The sequence below is a fragment of the Pelobates fuscus genome, chromosome 2 (genome assembly GCF_036172605.1).
Source record: "Pelobates fuscus isolate aPelFus1 chromosome 2, aPelFus1.pri, whole genome shotgun sequence".
Lineage (NCBI taxonomy): Eukaryota > Metazoa > Chordata > Amphibia > Anura > Pelobatidae > Pelobates > Pelobates fuscus.
This window is the reverse complement of record NC_086318.1, coordinates 178,619,659-178,641,860: the sequence shown is the minus strand read 5'-3', so window position 1 is coordinate 178,641,860 and position 22,202 is coordinate 178,619,659. Positions and strand designations below refer to the sequence as shown.

At 43.5% G+C, this 22,202-nt stretch overlaps 1 protein-coding gene and 1 long non-coding RNA gene across 3 annotated transcripts in view; both read right to left on the bottom strand.

The window, feature by feature from the left end:
- Window positions 1-714: 714 nt before the first annotated feature.
- LOC134586985 (uncharacterized) lies at window positions 715-15,468 on the bottom strand. Its single transcript, XR_010086607.1, has 2 exons — window positions 15,295-15,468; window positions 715-1,045 (listed from the first exon to the last, which is right to left on the bottom strand). It is a non-coding gene; the product is annotated as an uncharacterized LOC134586985 (long non-coding RNA).
- A 1,824-nt stretch (window positions 15,469-17,292) lies between these two features.
- OGFRL1 (opioid growth factor receptor like 1) overlaps window positions 17,293-22,202 on the bottom strand; it is a 71,774-nt gene continuing 66,864 nt past the window's right edge. For both annotated transcript variants that reach the window (XM_063441132.1, XM_063441133.1), the window contains exon 7: window positions 17,293-18,055. In XM_063441132.1, coding sequence (XP_063297202.1) covers window positions 17,323-18,055 — 733 coding nt within the window. In that variant the 3' untranslated portion in view covers window positions 17,293-17,322. The remainder of the gene's footprint in view (window positions 18,056-22,202) is intronic.

Genomic DNA, 22,202 nt, shown 5'->3' with positions numbered 1-22,202 from the left:
GATGTAAATAATGCCTTCAACGTATATACCGCTGCAGGTCTGTAGATTCTGGAAGATTCATTGGTTTTCATCATGCATTCAGCATTACAATTTTACTGGGCAATTGCAGCCGCTTCAGTTTATCTTTACTGAGCTAAACAACCAGGAAGTAAAATGACATGTCTTATTGACAGCCAAGGGAGTGTGGCTAAAAAGGTTAATTTGTATATAAAAAAAAAAATACAAAAATATATATATATATTGAAATCTGCACCTTTTGTCAGATGATAAAGGATACACTCTGCACACACACAGACAAGAGACATTCACCTGTGCGTTCAGCAATATTCTCTTTTAAACTACAATTTGGCAGTTTGGCGTGGAAACACAATTTTATTAGCCATTAGCAGAACATATATCTGCAACTTTTTTCCCAACTCCTCTGTTTTCTGTTAGTTCCATGAAATCCAGACATTCACTCCTGTAGATCCTGACACACTCTTCCTCTACATGAGAGATCTTGATGAGAAGACTTTGCAAGGGAGGAGCTCTGGGCAACGTCCTACCTCTGGATTTAGCTCTATTTAGCTAAACCATACCACACTGCCCAACATTTTAAATTGACAGACAGGGACATGTTCATTTTAGGTGTGTGAGTGGGTGTGTGGACATTCTGAGATATTACCAATAACAATTTTAGACAGATAAGATATAATTTAAAACAAGACCAATGTATTTGATTTATACAGACTGATTTCTAATCATATTTATTGTTGCTGTGAGTATTATTGCTACAGGGCAATGCTATATATTCAGACACATGAATAATATGGAGCTTTTACAAAAGTGGGACATTAGGATAGAATTGGACAGAGGCATTTTGGCCAAAAATCAGGACTGTCCCTCTTAACTAGATACACTTGGCAGGTATGGAAGCTACCCAAAAAACGAGGCCACACTCTTCACACATAACCCATGTCAGAGAACTAAAGTGCTTTATGTGTTTGGAGTGTTCCTTTAAAACATTAATAGTGGAGCAATAAACATTAATACAAAAAGAGAAGTCCTGCGCTAAAGCAGCAAGGACTACAACACACATCAGCCCCAATATATAGTAAAAACCAAAGAAAAGAAAATGTTACTTGCGCTTTTTCCTTAATCCCTATGTATATTTAGACAAATGGAGGTCATTTAGTTGCTCCAATGGCCATTGGAGGGATGCCCGCCTGCCAACGTCAAGGCAGACCCCCCCTAAGCGGGTCCTAACACTGACCCTTCAGCCTGCTTCCTTGAGCTTCTGGCAAAGATATCTCTAATGAGACAGAAAGGGGTATTTTTTTATATACACCCCTTTACTTATTAACCCTTAATAGGGAACACATGGGATGGGCAGCAGCATTGTAACCAGGCTGTGTGATACAAAGTAAATACAAATACAAAAAGAGAAGTCCTGCGCTAAAGCAGCAAGGACTACAACACACATCAGCCCCAATATATAGTAAAAACCAAAGAAAAGAAAATGTTACTTGCGCTTTTTCCTTAATCCCTATGTATATTTAGACAAATGGAGGTCATTTAGTTGCTCCAATGGCCATTGGAGGGATGCCCGCCTGCCAACGTCAAGGCAGACCCCCCCTAAGCGGGTCCTAACACTGACCCTTCAGCCTGCTTCCTTGAGCTTCTGGCAAAGATATCTCTATCTCTAATTTGTCTAAATATACATAGGGATTAAGGAAAAAGCGCAAGTAACATTTTCTTTTCTTTGGTTTTTACTATATATTGGGGCTGATGTGTGTTGTAGTCCTTGCTGCTTTAGCGCAGGACTTCTCTTTTTGTATTTGTATTTACTTTGTATCACACAGCCTGGTTACAATGCTGCTGCCCATCCCATGTGTTCCCTATTAAGGGTTAATAAGTAAAGGGGTGTATATAAAAAAAATACCCCTTTCTGTCTTATTAGAGATATCTTTGCCAGAAGCTCAAGGAAGCAGGCTGAAGGGTCAGTGTTAGGACCCGCTTAGGGGGGGTCTGCCTTGACGTTGGCAGGCGGGCATCCCTCCAATGGCCATTGGAGCAACTAAATGACCTCCATTTGTCTAAATATACATAGGGATTAAGGAAAAAGCGCAAGTAACATTTTCTTTTCTTTGGTTTTTACTATATATTGGGGCTGATGTGTGTTGTAGTCCTTGCTGCTTTAGCGCAGGACTTCTCTTTTTGTATTTGTATTTACTTTGTATCACACAGCCTGGTTACAATGCTGCTGCCCATCCCATGTGTTCCCTATTAAGGGTTAATAAGTAAAGGGGTGTATATAAAAAAATACCCCTTTCTGTCTCATTAGAGATATCTTTGCCAGAAGCTCAAGGAAGCAGGCTGAAGGGTCAGTGTTAGGACCCGCTTAGGGGGGGTCTGCCTTGACGTTGGCAGGCGGGCATCCCTCCAATGGCCATTGGAGCAACTAAATGACCTCCATTTGTCTAAATATACATAGGGATTAAGGAAAAAGCGCAAGTAACATTTTCTTTTCTTTGGTTTTTACTATATATTGGGGCTGATGTGTGTTGTAGTCCTTGCTGCTTTAGCGCAGGACTTCTCTTTTTGTATTTGTATTTACTTTGTATCACACAGCCTGGTTACAATGCTGCTGCCCATCCCATGTGTTCCCTATTAAGGGTTAATAAGTAAAGGGGTGTATATAAAAAAATACCCCTTTCTGTCTCATTAGAGATATCTTTGCCAGAAGCTCAAGGAAGCAGGCTGAAGGGTCAGTGTTAGGACCCGCTTAGGGGGGTCTGCCTTGACGTTGGCAGGCGGGCATCCCTCCAATGGCCATTGGAGCAACTAAATGACCTCCATTTGTCTAAATATACATAGGGATTAAGGAAAAAGCGCAAGTAACATTTTCTTTTCTTTGGTTTTTACTATATATTGGGGCTGATGTGTGTTGTAGTCCTTGCTGCTTTAGCGCAGGACTTCTCTTTTTGTATTTGTATTTACTTTGTATCACACAGCCTGGTTACAATGCTGCTGCCCATCCCATGTGTTCCCTATTAAGGGTTAATAAGTAAAGGGGTGTATATAAAAAAATACCCCTTTCTGTCTCATTAGAGATATCTTTGCCAGAAGCTCAAGGAAGCAGGCTGAAGGGTCAGTGTTAGGACCCGCTTAGGGGGGGTCTGCCTTGACGTTGGCAGGCGGGCATCCCTCCAATGGCCATTGGAGCAACTAAATGACCTCCATTTGTCTAAATATACATAGGGATTAAGGAAAAAGCGCAAGTAACATTTTCTTTTCTTTGGTTTTTACTATATATTGGGGCTGATGTGTGTTGTAGTCCTCTGCTGCTTTAGCGCAGGACTTCTCTTTTTGTATTTGTATTTACTTTGTATTGATGTGGAATTATTAAAAATCTTTATTGTACTTGTATTGAATTATTGTACTAACTCCATTTTAACTTTATACTGTGACTTCGTCCTCCATTTTGTCCTCCTAACCTGACTTCTTCAATCCTCCATTTTGTCCTCATGACTTAACTTGTTCATTTTAAAACTACATTACGTGACTGAACTTCTCAACCCAATTAATACAGTAGACAAAGACCGTGTTTCCTTCAAGGACAAGTACCAGGAGGTGCTGGCTACTCCTTAAGACTTGCTGGCTACTCCTTAAGAGCTTGTAAGATAGTATAGTTTGAAGGCCACAGAACACAGTAGTAATGAAATGTTCTATTCATAAGAGACCTTGCACCTGGACATAAAGCCTGATATCACTGACCGTGTAAAATGACGCTTAGGACCCCCTTGTCCCCCACCCGTGTCCAGAATAATCCCACCTCTGATGGGTGGGCACGGGACTAACCTCTTAATTTTACTAACCAATAGGTAAGACACTAACTCCGTCACTTAACAATTAATCCAATTGATGATGTTTATTTGCTGATATTCTAATAATCAATGATGACGCAAAATGCCTCTTAAAAGGGCCTGCGCGCCCGCTTTTACTTCACTTGCCAATAAACTTTCTCGAAGTTATTTTAACCTGAACCTCGTGTGTCAGACTTAATTACTTCAGCGTATATACGCAATTTAATTTTATTGATTTGGACAGGAACAGATAGACTTTAAACATTTTGGTTTACTTTCAAAAAGTACCATAACAACTTGGCGCCCAACGTGGGGCACCGGGCTATGTCTGGCCGGTGAGCCGTCCTAAGGAAGACAAGGGTGGACGGAGGAATCCAGGGGGAAGGAAGGGAGATTGATCACCTCCAGATACACGGTAGAGACTTCTGCAGAGCCACCGGTACGTTCCGGCCCCTTTGATTGACCCGTCCACGTGTCTGTGACTGCTTCCCGGGAGGACATCAAAGACAGGTAATATCTTGCCCGGTGCCTCGTTACTCACTTGTTTACCTGCATTTTAGTCTATCTGTTGCCTGGGTGTGTTTGAATTGTTTGCCTGTTTTCCCCTTTTTGGGATAAAGGGGGGTGGACCTGAGGGGACTTGCCTGGGTCTTCGGTTTGTCTGTTTATCTGTTTGTATTTTACCTCTTTTGGGATAAAGGGGGGTGGACCTGTGGATTCGTTCCTGGGGGTCTTCTGTTGCCTGTTTTACCTCTTTTAGGAACCACGGTGCTGTGGTTGTAAGGAAAAAGGGGGGTTGACCTGTGGATGTGTTCCTGGGGGTCATCTTTTCCTGTTTAACTCTTTTAGGAGCCTCGTGGCTGGGGCTGTAGGGAAAAAGAGGTGTGTTGGATCTGTGGAGATTGTGTAGACTCATAGTTTCCTGGGGATCCTTCTTGTGCCACTTTGATAGCCTAGCTAGCTTCTCTGTGCACGTTACTCTGCTTGCAGAGTGGTGGTACCCTCCAGCTTTGAGCGCTGAGCTGGAGCCATTCCAATTTTTATTTTGTGGTGTGTGAATTCGGGCAGGCATTGCTGTCTTCATCACCACGGAGTAGTGGGACTTATAAAGTGGGTCTTTATAGGGGCACTACAAGAGTGAGGGTAGCGCAGACACTATTAGTGGGCTGCTGTGACGAGGGAAGCATATGGATTTCGGACCGGTGTTAGTTGTTATCCTTGGCCGTTGGTAGTAAGATACTACGGGATTGAGGGAGGTGACTTTGGAGTAAGCACACGAGTAAAGGAAAGGAATTGTTGTTGATTTCATTTGAATTGTGATGCATGCACTGTATTTCAACTGTATTGTTGTCTTGTTTGTTTAATAGGAGTCTCATGAACTCCTGTGTCTGTCTCTAAGGATTTTCCTTGCCTCTCATCTTTTCTGTACTTCCTATATTATTATACTATCCACTCCCATTCCTCTTGAAGGAGAAGTGATTGGTCACACACTTCTCACCTCGCTCCAATCCGTGTCTACCACCCCGGGTAGGCGGATTCAGTGACTAGTCTACGTTTTGGGAAGACGCACCTGAGAAAGTTTTACGATTCTCGGGTGGCAGTCGAGCATTGTAGACGTTCTTGTTCCGTTTTCCTTCTCTCTCCCTATATCTAGGACGCTGGTATAGGGGTAAAGGGATTATGGGGCAGGATTTAAGCAAGCCCAATAAGGGCTGGTTAGCATGTGATTTGGTAGAAAACAGAGAGGGTGAGGAGATGGTTAAAGGTGTTGTAAAGATTGCAAAAGTATGTAAAATTACTGTACCAACGGGTGGAAGATTGCAACCAGAAAGTTGGCGTAAGTTACTGGCAGAAATGAAAGGCAAGCTTACAGATAATGGTTTATTAAAGACTGCTGAAGCATGGTACAGAGTAGCGAAGGCTATTCAGCTAGAAGGTTGGGTTGAGGAAGAAATAAATCACAAGGGTGTGAAATTGTTTGTGTATCATCAGAATTGTGTTGCTGGGGTCTACCCTCAGCCAGCGCCCCAAAGTGGCGCCCAGGGGACATCTATCCCCAAGGTTCAGTCAGCAGTAGGTGATAGCCAGCTGACTATGTTCCCCGCTCCCAATCCTCCTAACACTCATCCCGCCACCTCCCCTGTTTGCCCGGTCCTGAATTCTGATGGATCTTTCTTTTCCCCCTCCCCGTCCCTAACATTCCCATCATCCTCGTCCACCCCTACGCTACCTGCTGTACCTCCCACTAACATTTCATCTGCCATTCCTTCCCTACGTTCCCTCTCCGTTCATGACCCCCTCCCCTCCTCATCCGCCCAACTAACCACCTCTTCCACCCTCGCCCCGACTCCTCCCCCTCCCATCTCCATCCCAGCCCAATACCCCACCTCCTTCCCCTCCCCAGCCTGGCCCTACCCCTTCCCGTATCCCACGACTCTGCCCTATCCCGGATATCCACTACCCCTTCCCCAAGCCACTCCCCAGATCCCGGTCATGCCCAGTCCGACACAGTCTGCCCCGGATGTGCCCTCTTCCAACATGGCCGCCGCTTCTTCCCTTAACCCTAATGTAACACCTTCTCCGGCCACCAATATGGCGGCCCCCAGTTCGGCCCTGATGCCGGTTATCCCCGGTGACTACCTATCCCCAGGTTATGACTCACTAGCCACCCCCGCATCTGGGGCTCGTTCCCAACCACCGATCCTTTCACCTCATTCGGGCCCTGCACCACGCAAAAGAGCCAATATCATAGAATTCGATGATGACGAGATGGACAGGGTGTCCCATGTCTCATCGGAGCTTGCCGCGGGAGCCCCAACTCACCGTTCTATCGATGACCCTTTTGGCCACAAGGGTCGGGGAGAACAGGCCCCTTCTAAATATGTTGCCTTTAACCCCACTCAAGCTAGCGCATTAATGAAATCGCTCCCCGACCCAGAAAAACAACCTATGCCTTTTTACCGAGGGATAGTTCAAATTCAAAAGACTTATTCCGCCGCATGGCGTGATCTACTCAGCATTTGTGCTATTAAAGCAGGGGATGCCTATTGGCCAAGTATGGCCCGTCACCTCAGTACAGATCTGCTTTCCAGTGATGTTGATTACCCCTCCGGGGTAACCTTTTGCACCCAATTAAGAGAATGGGCTAAGGACAAACTTGCAGATCAGGCTGCTGGCCTTACTGATGTTGTTCAAGAAAAAGGGGAATCAGTGGAAAAGTTTCATGCAAGACTGTATCAAATGTTCACAGATCTGGGGTTTGATCTTACTGACAAAATTCATTCACAAATGCTGTCAGGTGCGTTTGTCCAAGGCGTTAAAGACTCTATACGCAAGGGAATTATTGCTGCACGCCCTGAATATAAGGTTGTTCCCCTGGATACCCTGCTTTTAGTCGCTAGGGGCCTAGAATCTGCCCAGACCCCCAAAAGGCCAAGCTCTGCTCCTCTTATGGTTTCACGCAGTATCCCCGTTCCCAGGGGCACCAGACCAGAGGATAGCTTCTGCTTTAATTGCAAAGCTAAAGGTCATTTTAAAAGTGATTGCCCGGAACCCAAAAGAGAGATAAGAAAGCCATCCAGACCTGCCCCGGTCACTAAGACCGAAAAAGGGGTCCCAATAGTTGAGGAACCCGATGAATAGGAAACTGGCAAGCCTGTGTCTGTAACCCCTGTAATGGCAGTGTCTACAGGGGATAAGGGGGGACCACTTGCCACAGTGACTCTGCCCATTGAAGGCCACCCCACCACATTTCTAGTTGACACAGGTGCAGCCCGTAGTGTTCTACGAGAACAAGACTTGCCAGACCCATCTTTTCTGTCAAATATTGATGTCTCTTGTGTTGGAGTGGATGGCCAGCCGAGACATAGCCCTCTAACAACCCCGCTACGAGTTGGCTCTAGCCTGCTCGCTCGCTTTGTAGTATCCTCCACATGCCCCATTAACCTGTTAGGTGCTGATGTCCTCTCACGCCTGCAAGCATCCATCACTTTTACCCCGGATGGACAGGTAGAAATGTTTACACCCCTGTCTGTATCAGACACTTCAGCCCTATGCTCTTTGCCTCTGATGCTGCATTTAGAAAAGCCCCGTGAGGAGACAGCAGAATTAAGGTCCAATTTCCCAGAGGAATTAAAAACACAGGTGCCCGCAAAGTTATGGTCCTCAGGCCCAGAGGACATAGGTCACCTAAATGTTCCCCCTGTGGTGGTAAAGCTTATTCCAGGAGCTAAGTTACCAAGAAAACCACAGTATCCATTAAAACCAGCACAGTCAGCTGCAATTTCTGTCCACATTAAGGCACTCTTGGAGAAGGGTGCCCTTGTCAAATGTAAATCTGAATGCAACACCCCGTTATTTCCTGTGAAGAAGAAAACTCCGAAGGGTGAGCCAGAGAAGTACAGGATGGTTCAGGATCTCCGTGCTGTTAATGAAGCTACAGTCCTGGACACCCCTCTTGTACCAAATCCTCATACTCTGCTTTCTGGAGTCCCACCATCTGCAAAATTCTTCACAGTTATTGACCTAGCAAATGCTTTTTTCAGTGTCCCACTGGACCCATCCTGCCAATATCTGTTTGCTTTCACTCATGAGATGCAACAGTATACCTGGACTGTCATGCCCCAAGGGGCACAAAATTCACCAAGTCAATTTGCAAAGGCCATGGCCACCATCCTTGACCCATGGCAAGCCGAGCACCCAGAAGTTGTTCTGCTTCAGTATGTGGATGATTTGCTGCTCTGTGGAGATGACATACCCACCACCGAAGAGTGCTCAATTAGTCTGCTTTGTTATTTGGCAGAACAAGGATGCAAAGCTTCGCTCATCAAGCTACAGTTCTGCCAACCTTCAGTAATTTTCCTTGGACACTGCCTATCTCAAGGTACCAGACATCTTACTCGGGACCGGGTAAGAGCTGTGCTGGATATTCCGCCTCCAAGGACTTCTAAGTCTCTTCATGCCTTCCTAGGCCTCATTTCCTACTGCAGAGCATGGATCCCAGAAGCCTCTCTGCTCATGCAACCTCTCTATGACGCACTTAAGTCTGACCCTTTCTGTTTAACTAAAGAAGCTATGGACAATTTTACTGCTCTCAAACGAGCCATTGCTTCTGCTCCTGCCTTGGGCCTCCCTGACTACTCCAAAACTTTCAAATTGTTTGTCTCTGAAAGACAAGGCCACGCAACAGGAGTGCTCACCCAAACTAATGACTTAAGAGGCCGCCAGAGGCCTATTGGATATTTCTCATGTCAACTGGACATTGTGGCCAGAGGAACTCCTTCCTGCCTCAGGGCTGTTTTTGCTGCGAGAGAACTCATAGAGAAGACCTCAGACCTGGTCCTTGGCCACCCTCTGGTTGTTTTGGCCCCTCATGACATCTCTGCCATCATCAACCAAGTCCAGCTCAAGCACGTGTCTCCAGCCAGACACCTGCGCTTACAGTGTCATCTTCTTTTGCCTGACAACATTTCCATCCAAAGATGTCAGGTGCTTAATCCGTCCACTCTTCTCCCACTCCCTGAGGGGGGTATCTATTATGGATTTATCACGGATGAAACCTACATTCACCTGCTCTGTGGATGTATTAAGAAAGTCATGCATCCACATTTGACATTTTATGAAGGTGAAAAACCTCTCTGTGAAGGCCCAGATCACGCCTTCTGCACCACGTGGTACAAACCAAACATTACCCCTGAACCTTGCTATGAAGATGAGCTTTACCACCGGACCGATGTAAAGCTTACTGCACAAGACTTCTATTGTGACTCTGACGGCAATAGTATGGTCTTGATCCAGCTACCTCAACAACTTAACTACCTTTACCGTCATTGGGATACTGCTATCCCACATATTCCTGTTACCAAGTTGAAGACAAGGTCATGGAATGATCTTGGGCCCATGGCAAAACTATGGGCCACCATGACTGAAGAACAGCTACAGGAAAATGGTATTGTCAAATACCCAACAACTGACCTTCTAGAAGCATGGCCACGCCATTTCCTGGAAAAGGAATTTCAAGATCTGGTCATAAAGAATGATTATGACCCAGAAACACCTCATGACTGTTTTGAACAGATGAAAATGGAAACAGTGCACTTACCAACTGTGCATGAGAACCCATTACCAGATCCGGATTTTACCCTGTTTGTGGACGGATCGAGATATGCCGATGAAGGAGGAACATATCATACAGGATATGCCGTAACCACAACAGATGAAGTTATTAAATCATCATCCTTACCACCAGCAATGTCTGCACAAGAAGCTGAATTACAGGCTCTGACTTCAGCCTGCAAAATTTCCGAAGGAAAACGTGCCAACATCTATACAGATTCAAGATACGCTCTAGGCGTGGCACATGACTTCGGCCTGATTTGGAAGACTAGAGGATTTCTTACCACCGCCGGTACACCAGTCAAACACAGCACTGCAATCAAGGAGCTAATGGATGCCCTCCTACTCCCCAAAGAAGTGGCCGTTTTGAAAGTAAAGGCCCATGGGAAATTGGATACAGATGAAGCAAAGGGCAACCATTTGGCTGATCAGGCTGCTAAGTTAGCGGCCAGGGATTTGCAGGAAGTGGATGAAGAAGTGTCCGGACAAGAAGAAGAAGTCCCTATTTTTGCCCTGCAAACTCTTCCTACTGATTTGCGAATTTTACAAGAACAGCAAGCTGCAGTCACTCCTGAAGAAGTCCAGAAATGGAAAAAGAAAGGAGCTGTCCAAAAGGACGGAATATATTACAACAACTTCAAAATTTGTCTTCCCAGAAATTTGTATCCAGCAGTTGTCCAATGGGCACATGGGCCTGCACACCTGTCAAAAGAATTGATGGCCGCCCTCATACAGAAGTATTATGAAGCACCTGGAATCACAACATTGATCAATAACTTCTGCAAGGCCTGTGTCATTTGTGCAAAATGCAATCCAGGAAAACCAGTTAAAGTACCTGCGAAACACCTGGCAAAGCCCATGTACCCCTTCCAGCGGATTCAAATTGACCACATCCAAATGCCCAAGAGTGGGCCCCATGAATATGCACTAGTAATAGTGGACATGTTCTCAGGCTGGCCAGAAGCCTACCCAGTGGCCAATATCACTGCAAAAACAACCGCAAAGCGCCTACTTACAGATATTATATGTAGATTCGGACTCCCAGAAGTTATTGAGAGTGATCAAGGCCCAGCCTTTACAGCAACTGTGACTAAAGAAATTTGGACTGCTCTAGGGGTGACTCTAGCCTTCCACACCCCTTACCACCCACAAAGTAGTGGTAAAGTGGAGCGCATGAATGGCACCCTAAAAACTAGAATGTTAAAAATGTCACAAGAAACAAAGATGCCCTGGCCAGAAAGCCTACCAATAGCTCTATTTAGTGTTAGGCACACACCTAGAGGGAAGCATTCACTGTCCCCATATGAGGTTCTATTTGGGACAGCACCCAGACTAGGTTGTTACTATCCGCAGCAGTTGCAACTCCAATCAGATGTTTTAGTAGACTATGTAACTGAACTTGCAAATGTCCTAAACAAAATACATGCCCAAGTTTTCTCTTCAATTCCAGATCCCGAATTGGATACAGGTTCCCATAACCTACTTCCCGGAGATTGGGTCCTGGTCAAGAAGTTTGTGCGGAAGAATACCCTGGAACCAAGATTTGACGGTCCATTCCAAGTTCTCCTGATTACCGCAACCTCCGTCAAATTGGCCGGTAGGCCAAATTGGATCCACGCTTCCCACTGCAAGAAATCTCCTGCCCCAGAGGAAGCGAATATCACACAAACATGTATCTCTGGTACATCTTCTCCTTAATTAGCCTTATGAAGGCCCAGCAAGTAGCCATTACCAAAGACATTAGTGGGTACACCTTCTGGTATAATTCATCATGCACCCAGGTGGCTACTTATACCTTTGACTACTGTGATATTGTAGAATGCCCATTTCCCACACCACAAATCCAGAGCATCTATAGAGATATCCCTCATTCGAAAGACCCATATGTTTGTGTAGTTGACAAACAATGGGGGCACAATTGTGATCACTGGGGGGCGGCGGGATGGAATGCCGGGCCTGCCTGGGGTTACAAACCAAAAAGTGCCGTAGCTAAAGTAGATGATCATGGTAGATCGCTTCTCCAGAGAATGACTTTGAGAAAGCCTGGGGGGAGCACACCAATGAAATTAATCCTTAACATTGAGCGCCCAAGCCCAACAGATGCAGACCAGTATGTGATGGGAATGTACTGGAAAAAGGGTTCCTACCAGAAATTAGGGCATTTCTACCTCAAAGATATGTGCAACTCTTCTGAGTGGCAAGGGGCCACCCATATGGTCCCTAACCCATTAAAACCCCATATCCAGACCTTTCAGGACATGATGGCCATTGCTAACCCCACTTTTGAAGATACCATGGCCGCTGAAACAGGTTTTAATGATGTAAATTTATGGTTAGAATGGATGAAATATAATGCTAATAAACATAATAGAACCGCATGTTATGTGTGTGGAGGTGCCCGGCCTCACCTGGGTACCGTACCTTTAATCCTACCCGTAGATATAGAAGAATGTGTTTTAAGCCTTTTTGCCTATCACTATAATTTTAACAGGTCCATATGTATTGCATGGACAAAGGAGTATCCTCTTCTAGCCAAAGACGTCAAACCCCCTGATGGTATTACCGTATATAAAGGTAATTACACTTGCTATGCCATGTACGATGGTATTGGTAAATTTGTAGGTAACTTTTCCAAAGGCTATTGTGCTACATACAGAACTGTCCCTGTACGTTTACTGCAACATCACACTAGGTCACTAGGAGACATTTATTGGTTGTGTGGGGATTTACAGCTAAGATCCAGAATGGACACAGAATGGTGGGGAGAGTGTACTTTGACTAAGGCCATTATGCCTATACATATTATTTCTGACACACACCTCAACACCCATGAGTTCAGCCACACTAAGGTTAAACGTGACGCCCCAGTGAAAGGAAGTTTTGATCCTCATGTATATATTGATGCCATTGGAGTGCCCAGGGGGGTGCCCAATGAGTTTAAAGCTAGGGATGAAGTTGCTGCAGGATTTGAATCAATTTTTACCATAGTTACCGCAAACAAGAATCTAAATTGGATAAATTACATTTATTATAATCAACAGCGTTTTGTCAATTACACCAGAGACGCCCTCCAGGGATTGGCCGAACAGTTACAGGCCACATCCCAAATGACTTTTCAGAATAGGATGGCCCTAGATATGATCTTGGCCGAAAAAGGAGGGGTTTGTAAGATTTTGCCCGACACCATGACATGTTGTACCTACATCCCAGAAAACACAGGCCCTAATGGTAAAGTCACACTAGCTATAGAAAAATTAAATGACTTGTCTGAAGAGTTAAAAAGGAATTCTGGGATAAAAGATCCCTGGGAAAGATGGTTTGGTTGGATGACAGGATGGCAAAAGGCTTTAATGCAGATTGGTATGGCTATACTAATTTTTCTTTTTATTTTTGCTCTTCTCTTTTGTTGTGTCCTCCCATGTCTGAGAAAATCCCTCATGAAGACTGTTGACCAAGCGGCACCCGCTTTTACCCATCTCGAAGTTGATGACCAAGAATCTCAAGACATCAACTCACCCTGTCTGCCGCTGCAAACATTCCCTTTTGTCGATAAAGTGCAGGAATTCTAGGAAGGGACTAGATTAGGGACAGCATCTGTCAGTGAATGGTAAAGGCCCCATGTGGAGAAGTGGTGGGTTAGCTGCCATGGGATACCCTTGGGTGTGAAGCGTTCGAGAGCCATACTGACGGATGGTTAGCCTATTAGGGTCAGATCTAGGGACAGCCTTGCACTTTGCATTAACATCTAGCTAGCGGCCACGGGGTTTCTGTGCCTTTGGGTTAACACGTCTTCTGATACTAACATAATAAAGTTTTATCTCTTAGAATCTAACATTTCATAGGGGGGACTGATGTGGAATTATTAAAAATCTTTATTGTACTTGTATTGAATTATTGTACTAACTCCATTTTAACTTTATACTGTGACTTCGTCCTCCATTTTGTCCTCCTAACCTGACTTCTTCAATCCTCCATTTTGTCCTCATGACTTAACTTGTTCATTTTAAAACTACATTACGTGACTGAACTTCTCAACCCAATTAATACAGTAGACAAAGACCGTGTTTCCTTCAAGGACAAGTACCAGGAGGTGCTGGCTACTCCTTAAGACTTGCTGGCTACTCCTTAAGAGCTTGTAAGATAGTATAGTTTGAAGGCCACAGAACACAGTAGTAATGAAATGTTCTATTCATAAGAGACCTTGCACCTGGACATAAAGCCTGATATCACTGACCGTGTAAAATGACGCTTAGGACCCCCTTGTCCCCCACCCGTGTCCAGAATAATCCCACCTCTGATGGGTGGGCACGGGACTAACCTCTTAATTTTACTAACCAATAGGTAAGACACTAACTCCGTCACTTAACAATTAATCCAATTGATGATGTTTATTTGCTGATATTCTAATAATCAATGATGACGCAAAATGCCTCTTAAAAGGGCCTGCGCGCCCGCTTTTACTTCACTTGCCAATAAACTTTCTCGAAGTTATTTTAACCTGAACCTCGTGTGTCAGACTTAATTACTTCAGCGTATATACGCAATTTAATTTTATTGATTTGGACAGGAACAGATAGACTTTAAACATTTTGGTTTACTTTCAAAAAGTACCATAACAGTATCACACAGCCTGGTTACAATGCTGCTGCCCATCCCATGTGTTCCCTATTAAGGGTTAATAAGTAAAGGGGTGTATATAAAAAAATACCCCTTTCTGTCTCATTAGAGATATCTTTGCCAGAAGCTCAAGGAAGCAGGCTGAAGGGTCAGTGTTAGGACCCGCTTAGGGGGGGTCTGCCTTGACGTTGGCAGGCGGGCATCCCTCCAATGGCCATTGGAGCAACTAAATGACCTCCATTTGTCTAAATATACATAGGGATTAAGGAAAAAGCGCAAGTAACATTTTCTTTTCTTTGGTTTTTACTATATATTGGGGCTGATGTGTGTTGTAGTCCTTGCTGCTTTAGCGCAGGACTTCTCTTTTTGTATTTGTATTTACTTTGTATCACACAGCCTGGTTACAATGCTGCTGCCCATCCCATGTGTTCCCTATTAAGGGTTAATAAGTAAAGGGGTGTATATAAAAAAATACCCCTTTCTGTCTCATTAGAGATATCTTTGCCAGAAGCTCAAGGAAGCAGGCTGAAGGGTCAGTGTTAGGACCCGCTTAGGGGGGGTCTGCCTTGACGTTGGCAGGCGGGCATCCCTCCAATGGCCATTGGAGCAACTAAATGACCTCCATTTGTCTAAATATACATAGGGATTAAGGAAAAAGCGCAAGTAACATTTTCTTTTCTTTGAGCAATAAACATTGATTAAGTTAAAGAAAGCATACGACTCTAATGACAACATGAATACAGCTAGTAAACATCATAGTATACACATTAGATACTGTAGCTATGCCAGTAGGTTATACGAGTCAGAAAAAAAGTACAGTTTTAATATATAGTGATGCACTTTACTAAAGCCTTCTGTGATTTCAGCAGTGTATCAAAGAAGGTTAATTACAACAAAGTAATTAGTTAACAATGACATTTGCTATATTACACTGAGAAGAGACATAAACATATTTTATTGAATAAAACATTGAAATCGCTTATAACTATTATAATTGTTCACTGGTTCTGTTCTTTGCTGCTGGGAGTTTACAGTAAAGGAGGTGATGCAAATATTTGCCTCCTGTCTTTATTAAAATGTAGACTATAACATCACCAAGGCTAGGCTCAGTGGCAGAACTAACACAGTTGCTGGGGACCGGGTTCTTATCTGCCGTCACATTCTATGTTTCTATGTAGACGTACGAGGGGGGCTCCAGGGAAATTTTTGCACCTGGGCCCCATGGTTTCTAGTTACACCTCTGGCTAGGCTAATCTCTCTTCTCTGTATACTTTCTTTATGCTAACTGCCATGTGCTAAGGATAAAGCTTGTAACAATGACAAGGGGCCCAGTGGGAGGCATCCAGTTGCAGGATAAAGAGGTGTAATTTATACATTTAAATTTTATTTTTCACACCTCACAAATACATGTTTGCTAAATATACGAGTTAAAGGGACACCCAAAGCACCATAGCAACTTCATCTAAATGGTGAGGCCCCCTGGTGAGACATTCTTACCCCAAGAGGTTAAACTTTTCTTGAACGGTTCAACCCCATAGTTACCTCCAGCGAAGATGTGCCCCCAGGCGGCATCCTGCCTCTGAATTTTAAGATTTGGGAAGCGCAGATTGCAGTGGAGCCACTTATTGGAAGAAAGTAGTCAGCTGACACTCTCAGCCAATCACTAAATCCCTATTTACTAAACTGGCTTGGAAAGAAACATAACTTTTGAAAAATGTTGTAAACATTCAGAAGCCATATGTCGTTTTGGAGAGAGTGAACAGCGCCGTTCAAGAATGGTTTAATCCCTTGAGGTAAGAATACCTTCAGGGGCCTCATGGTACCATAACAACTTCATTAGATTTACTTGTTTTGGTGCCTGGAGTGTATCTTAAAGTAAACGTAATATTAAAAATCCTGGGAAGAGACAGTATCATTTAAAAAACTAAAACTGCATCTATGGCAAATGTGAACGTGTCACAGCATTCTGATGTCCAATCTGATACCTAGAATGCAAGGACACACAACACTACACAGACTCCAACATGGGTGAATCAATAATTTTTATTTTAATAGACCAACAGTTCAACGTATGTGCATACTCAAGGTAATGCAAGTGACATAGTAACAGTAGTAATATTAATAATAAAAATATAATATTTATTATCTAGAAATTTGAATTCATCTTAACCTACAGGACACAGGTTATATCTACTGAATGTGAATATATATTACATGGACATAATACAATTAGAAAACCTTCAATCTAGACTTTAAAAATATATAACATTCACAGAGTTACTCACTAAAGTCATAATCAAAGTAGATTTAAAGGGAATTTCAAATTTAAGGTCAAAATAGCCAAATTGGAAATATTCCCTAAAACAGCAAGACTTTCAGGTCAGCTACTGTAGCCTTAAATTTGAAATTCATTGAGAAGTCATTTTGAATTCTCACTTTAGTAAATAACCCTGTAAGACACAGATGTATCATCTGAAGCCTTGCAACCCGTAATGGTTCTACCCATACATCCTGTATAGAACGTTGTGAATTACATTAATATGCAATATTAGAAGCACCAGACTGACTCATATAAACCGTATTTTGGTTGTGCAAAATATAGACATTACTGATTCAGAATGTCTGTACACGTTACCATTAAAATGACAACTTGAAACAATATATAAAAATTCCTTTTGGATATATAGTATGGATATCACCTTGCAATTTATTAAAAAAAAAAAAAATAATCTAGCATCTAGTCTTTCTACTTTGCCTCATCTTTTCTCTCAAGTGTAGGTTCTAGATTTTCTCCTGCAGGTACTGTCAGCTCAACTGTGTTAGGATTAGCAGGTGAAAGGCTACATAAGCAGTCCTTGCTTTCCACATCTGTTGAGTCCACTATAACAACATCATGTATATCACATGTCATAGTGTTGTTAGTAACAGCATCCTGTCTCTCCAATTCATTCTCATGAGATGTGACAGTTGTTTCTTCATTGTCATAATGTTCCTTTGAACCATTTTCACTTTCCGTTGCTTCTTCACTGATTTTTACTGCTTCTTCGACAAAGTTATTTTCAGTTGATTGTTTAGCTAGTACTTCAGTTTTTGAGTCAGTCAGTACTGAAATTTCAGGTTCACACAAACTCTCTGTATCTTTTGATTTTTGGAGAGGCTTTTTCTGAGATCTCGTTGGAGGTGTTGATTTTTTAATTACTTTGTATTCGTTAAATTTCTGTCTTCTCGGAGGACCCCAAATAAAGTGTTCAGGAGGTTTGTAATGGCGATAAGCAAAACGCAAAAGTCTCCTCCTCTGCCTTCTCTCCTTTATTGTATGTACAAAGTATTCCAGAGCGCTTTGTTTCATGTTTGGGATTGTGTTTTCAACAATTGACTCATGAAGGAAGAGTTTCACAAGAGGAAACTTAAAGTTCTCGTAGCCAAGCTCCCCAAGACTTTTTAATATGCGGGTAATTCTCAAGTAATTGTGCTGAGACCTATAAAAATAAAAGTTAAGTGTACTGTAAATGACATGAGTTCGACAAATGCTAGTTTTCTAAAACAGTTTTCTACCACTGTAGTAAGGAATAACATCTTTTTAAATTACTCATGATGGTCAAAGCGGACTCTTAGATCTGCGTCTTTGTCTGACAATGTAAATCATTGCTATTTATGACAAACAGCAATGCTTACATTTTGCTTAAAACACGGCTTGAAAACACACCTTGAACACAATTGATTATTGAAGGTCTTCACTTTGGGCATTATCATGCGCAGCATGATGACACCGAATATGTTCAATACCTCTCAGAGAGATGCATTTGATTCAGTACTTCACTATAAAAAAACATTGGAGTGGCAGAGAGTCCTATGTCCCCAGTTGTTATTTAGAAGTAATCATAACTGATAGGTGGAGCTGTTGCATAGTATAGACTGCACCAACATTGAATTACAGCTTTTTTAAACGTTTCTTTTTTAGATAAAAGTGAAGCCAGTAATCTGAACACAGTAAGTCATACTTTAACATTGAAAATAAATATATTTATTTTTACTGTTATAGAGTTTCTTTAATGCAACATGACTCCAGGCTACACTTTGCTATACATAAATCAGCAAATTACACTGAAAGTCTTGTGAAAATAAATTCTCATTCTCATCTTGTGTCATGACCAGGGCCGCCATCAGGGGGCGACAACCATGACGGTTGTCACGGGCCCGGCGGCCCTGGGGGGCCCGGACTGCTCTGGCAGTCCTGGGCCCCACTTTCTTTCCCTGCACACATAGGTAGCGAATATCGCTATCTATGTGTGCAGTCGCGGGCCCCCGGCTCACTGTTACCGCAGTCCGCAGAGGGGGCCCAGCACACAGCTTCTCCTCCTCTTCTCTTAGCTGCTAAGAACTCTCGCGAGACCCGCGGAGCGTTGCCATGGCAACCGGGTGTCGCGAGAGTTCTTAGCAGAGAGGAGAATAGGAGGAGAAGTTGTGTGCTGGGCCCCCTCTGCGGACTGCGGTAACAGGGAGCCGGCCCCCCCCACCGGACCACCAGCGATGGAATCTCCCCCCTCCCTGGACACAGGTAAGCAGGGAGGGGGGAGAAACATTTACATTTAGTTTACACATTGCACATTTACACACACACACTGCATACACTAACACAACACACACACTGCATACACTAACAACACACACACTGCATACACTAACACAACACACACACTGCATACACTAACACAACACACACTGCATACACTAACACAACACACACACTGCATACACTAACACAACACACACACTGCATACACTAACACAACACACACACTGCATACACTAACACAACACACACACTGCATACACTAACACAACACACACACTGCATACACTAACACAACACACACACTGCATACACTAACACACACACACACTGCATACACTAACACACACTGCATACACTAACACACACTGCATACACTAACACACACTGCATACACTAACACAACACACACACTGCATACACTAACACAACACACACACTGCATACACGAACACAACACACACACTGCATACACGAACACAACACACACACTGCATACACTAATACAACATACACACTGCATACACTAATACAACATACACTCTGCATACACTACACACTAACACACTCACTGCATCCACTATACTGACACACACTCTGCATTCGCTACACATTAACACTCTCTGCATTCACTACACTAACACACACTCTGCATCCGCTACACTAATACACACTCTGCATCCGCTACACTAACACACACTCTGCATCCGCTACACTAACACACTCTGCATCCGCTACACTAACACACTCTGCATCCGCTACACTAACACACACTCTGCATCCGCTACACTAACACACACTCTGCATCCGCTACACTAACACACACTCTACATCCGCCACACACTAACACACACTCTACATCCGCCACACACTAACACACACTCTGCATTCACTACACACTAACACACACTCTGCATTCACTACACACTAACACTCTGCATTCACTACACTAACACACACTCTGCATCCACTACACCTTAACACACACTCTGCATCCACTACACCTTAACACACACTCTGCATACACTAATACAACACACACACTGCATACACTAACACAACACACACACTGCATACACTAACACAACACACACACTGCATACACTAACACAACACACACACACACACACTGCATACACTAACACAACACACACACACACACTGCATAAACTAATACACTAATACATATATACATACACTCTGCATAGACTACACACTAATACATTCACTGCATCCACTATACTGACACACACTCTGCATTCGCTACACATTAACACACTCTGCATTCACTACACTAACACACACTCTGCATCCGCTACACACTAACACACACTCTGCATCCGCTACACACTAACACACACTCTGCATCCGCTACACACTAACACACACTCTGCATCCGCTACACACTAACACACACTCTGCATTCACTACACATTAACACACACTCTGCATTCACTACACATTAACACACTCTCTGCATTCACTACACATTAACACACTCTCTGCATTCACTACACATTAACACACTCTCTGCATTCACTACACATTAACACTCTGCATCCGCTACACACTCACACACTCTCTGCATTCACTACACATTAACACACACTCTGCATTCACTACGCATTAACACACACTCTGCATTCACTGCAAATGTACACACATTTACAGCATCCACTACACAAACATCCTGTATTCACAGTACACACACTACATCCACCACAAATTGAAACACTCTCCATTCACTATACACAGACACTGCGTCTAATACACAAAACTACATCCACTACAGACACTGCATCCACTAAACACATTTCATCTAGTACATACAAACACTACATCCACTACACAAACACACACTACATCACTGTACACACACTACATCCACTACTCAAATACACTCTGCGTTCACTATACACACTGCATCCGCTACACAAACACACACTCTGCATTCACTGCACAAACAGTATCTAATACACACAAACACTACATCCATTACACACATTCTAATTCACTTCCACTATACAGACCACATTCAGTCCTGCATCATTGTGAGCGGACTAGGTAGGGCGTGGGCGGGCCCGGGAGGGAGGGATTGGGGGGGCCCAGACCTTGTCCTTTGTCAGGGGCCCCCAAATTTCTGCTGGCGGCCCTGGTCATGACATTCTATCTATCCAGTGATAATCAGCTGTACTAGATGCAATAAGTGAGGATCTGGTTAACTCTACGACACAGAGAATGTTGTTTTCTTATTAACACATCCTCTAGAAGTCTGGTAACTAAGAGTTTTAAAAAAATGTTCGGTAAATAACATAGGACAGGACTCGACAAATCCCAGGTGTCAGGTTGCCATGGTGATTAGAAATTTTGCCCTGGTGTCTGGGAGTTTGTCAGCCCGTTCAGTGAGCGGCTGAGGGAGAATGGAGCTGGGTGGTTTTAGGCAATGGAGCAGGTGGTGAGGTGTCCTGCTGTGATGATGGGAGCCAGGATATGACCGTATTCTGGCCCCGGGATCACTAAATAGGAGCAGGGAGCAGAACAGGAAGAGCAGGAAGATTACAGCAGTCATACTATTAGTGAGTGTATGAGAAAATGTGTGTGTCTGTCAGTGAGCGTATGAATTTGTCAGTGAGTGTGTCTGTTTAGATGACCTGCCCCTCTCTGATTGCATGTGGAAGGTATTTTTTGTGCCAGTCTCACCATGGCTGGTTCTGCCACCATGGTAGAGATAAACAGTCTTGATAATCTCAGCCAATCCAATAGCTATGGGGAGCATTCAGTGCTAAATGTAGGTGCAGCACTGGACTAAGAAGCACCTGGACTAAGAAGCACCTGTAGTGGCCATGTTTTACAAGGCAGAAATGTAAACACTGCCTTATTTTCTGAAAAGGCAGAGTATACATTAAAATAGACACCAGAACCACTACAGAACCACTAAGCTGTGGTGGGTCTGGTGACGATAGTGTCCCTTTAAGAATTGTATTTTTATCATTGAAAATAAAGCTTTGTTAGTTTAAAAAACAACAACTGACTTAACAATTTTAGCTGGCTCC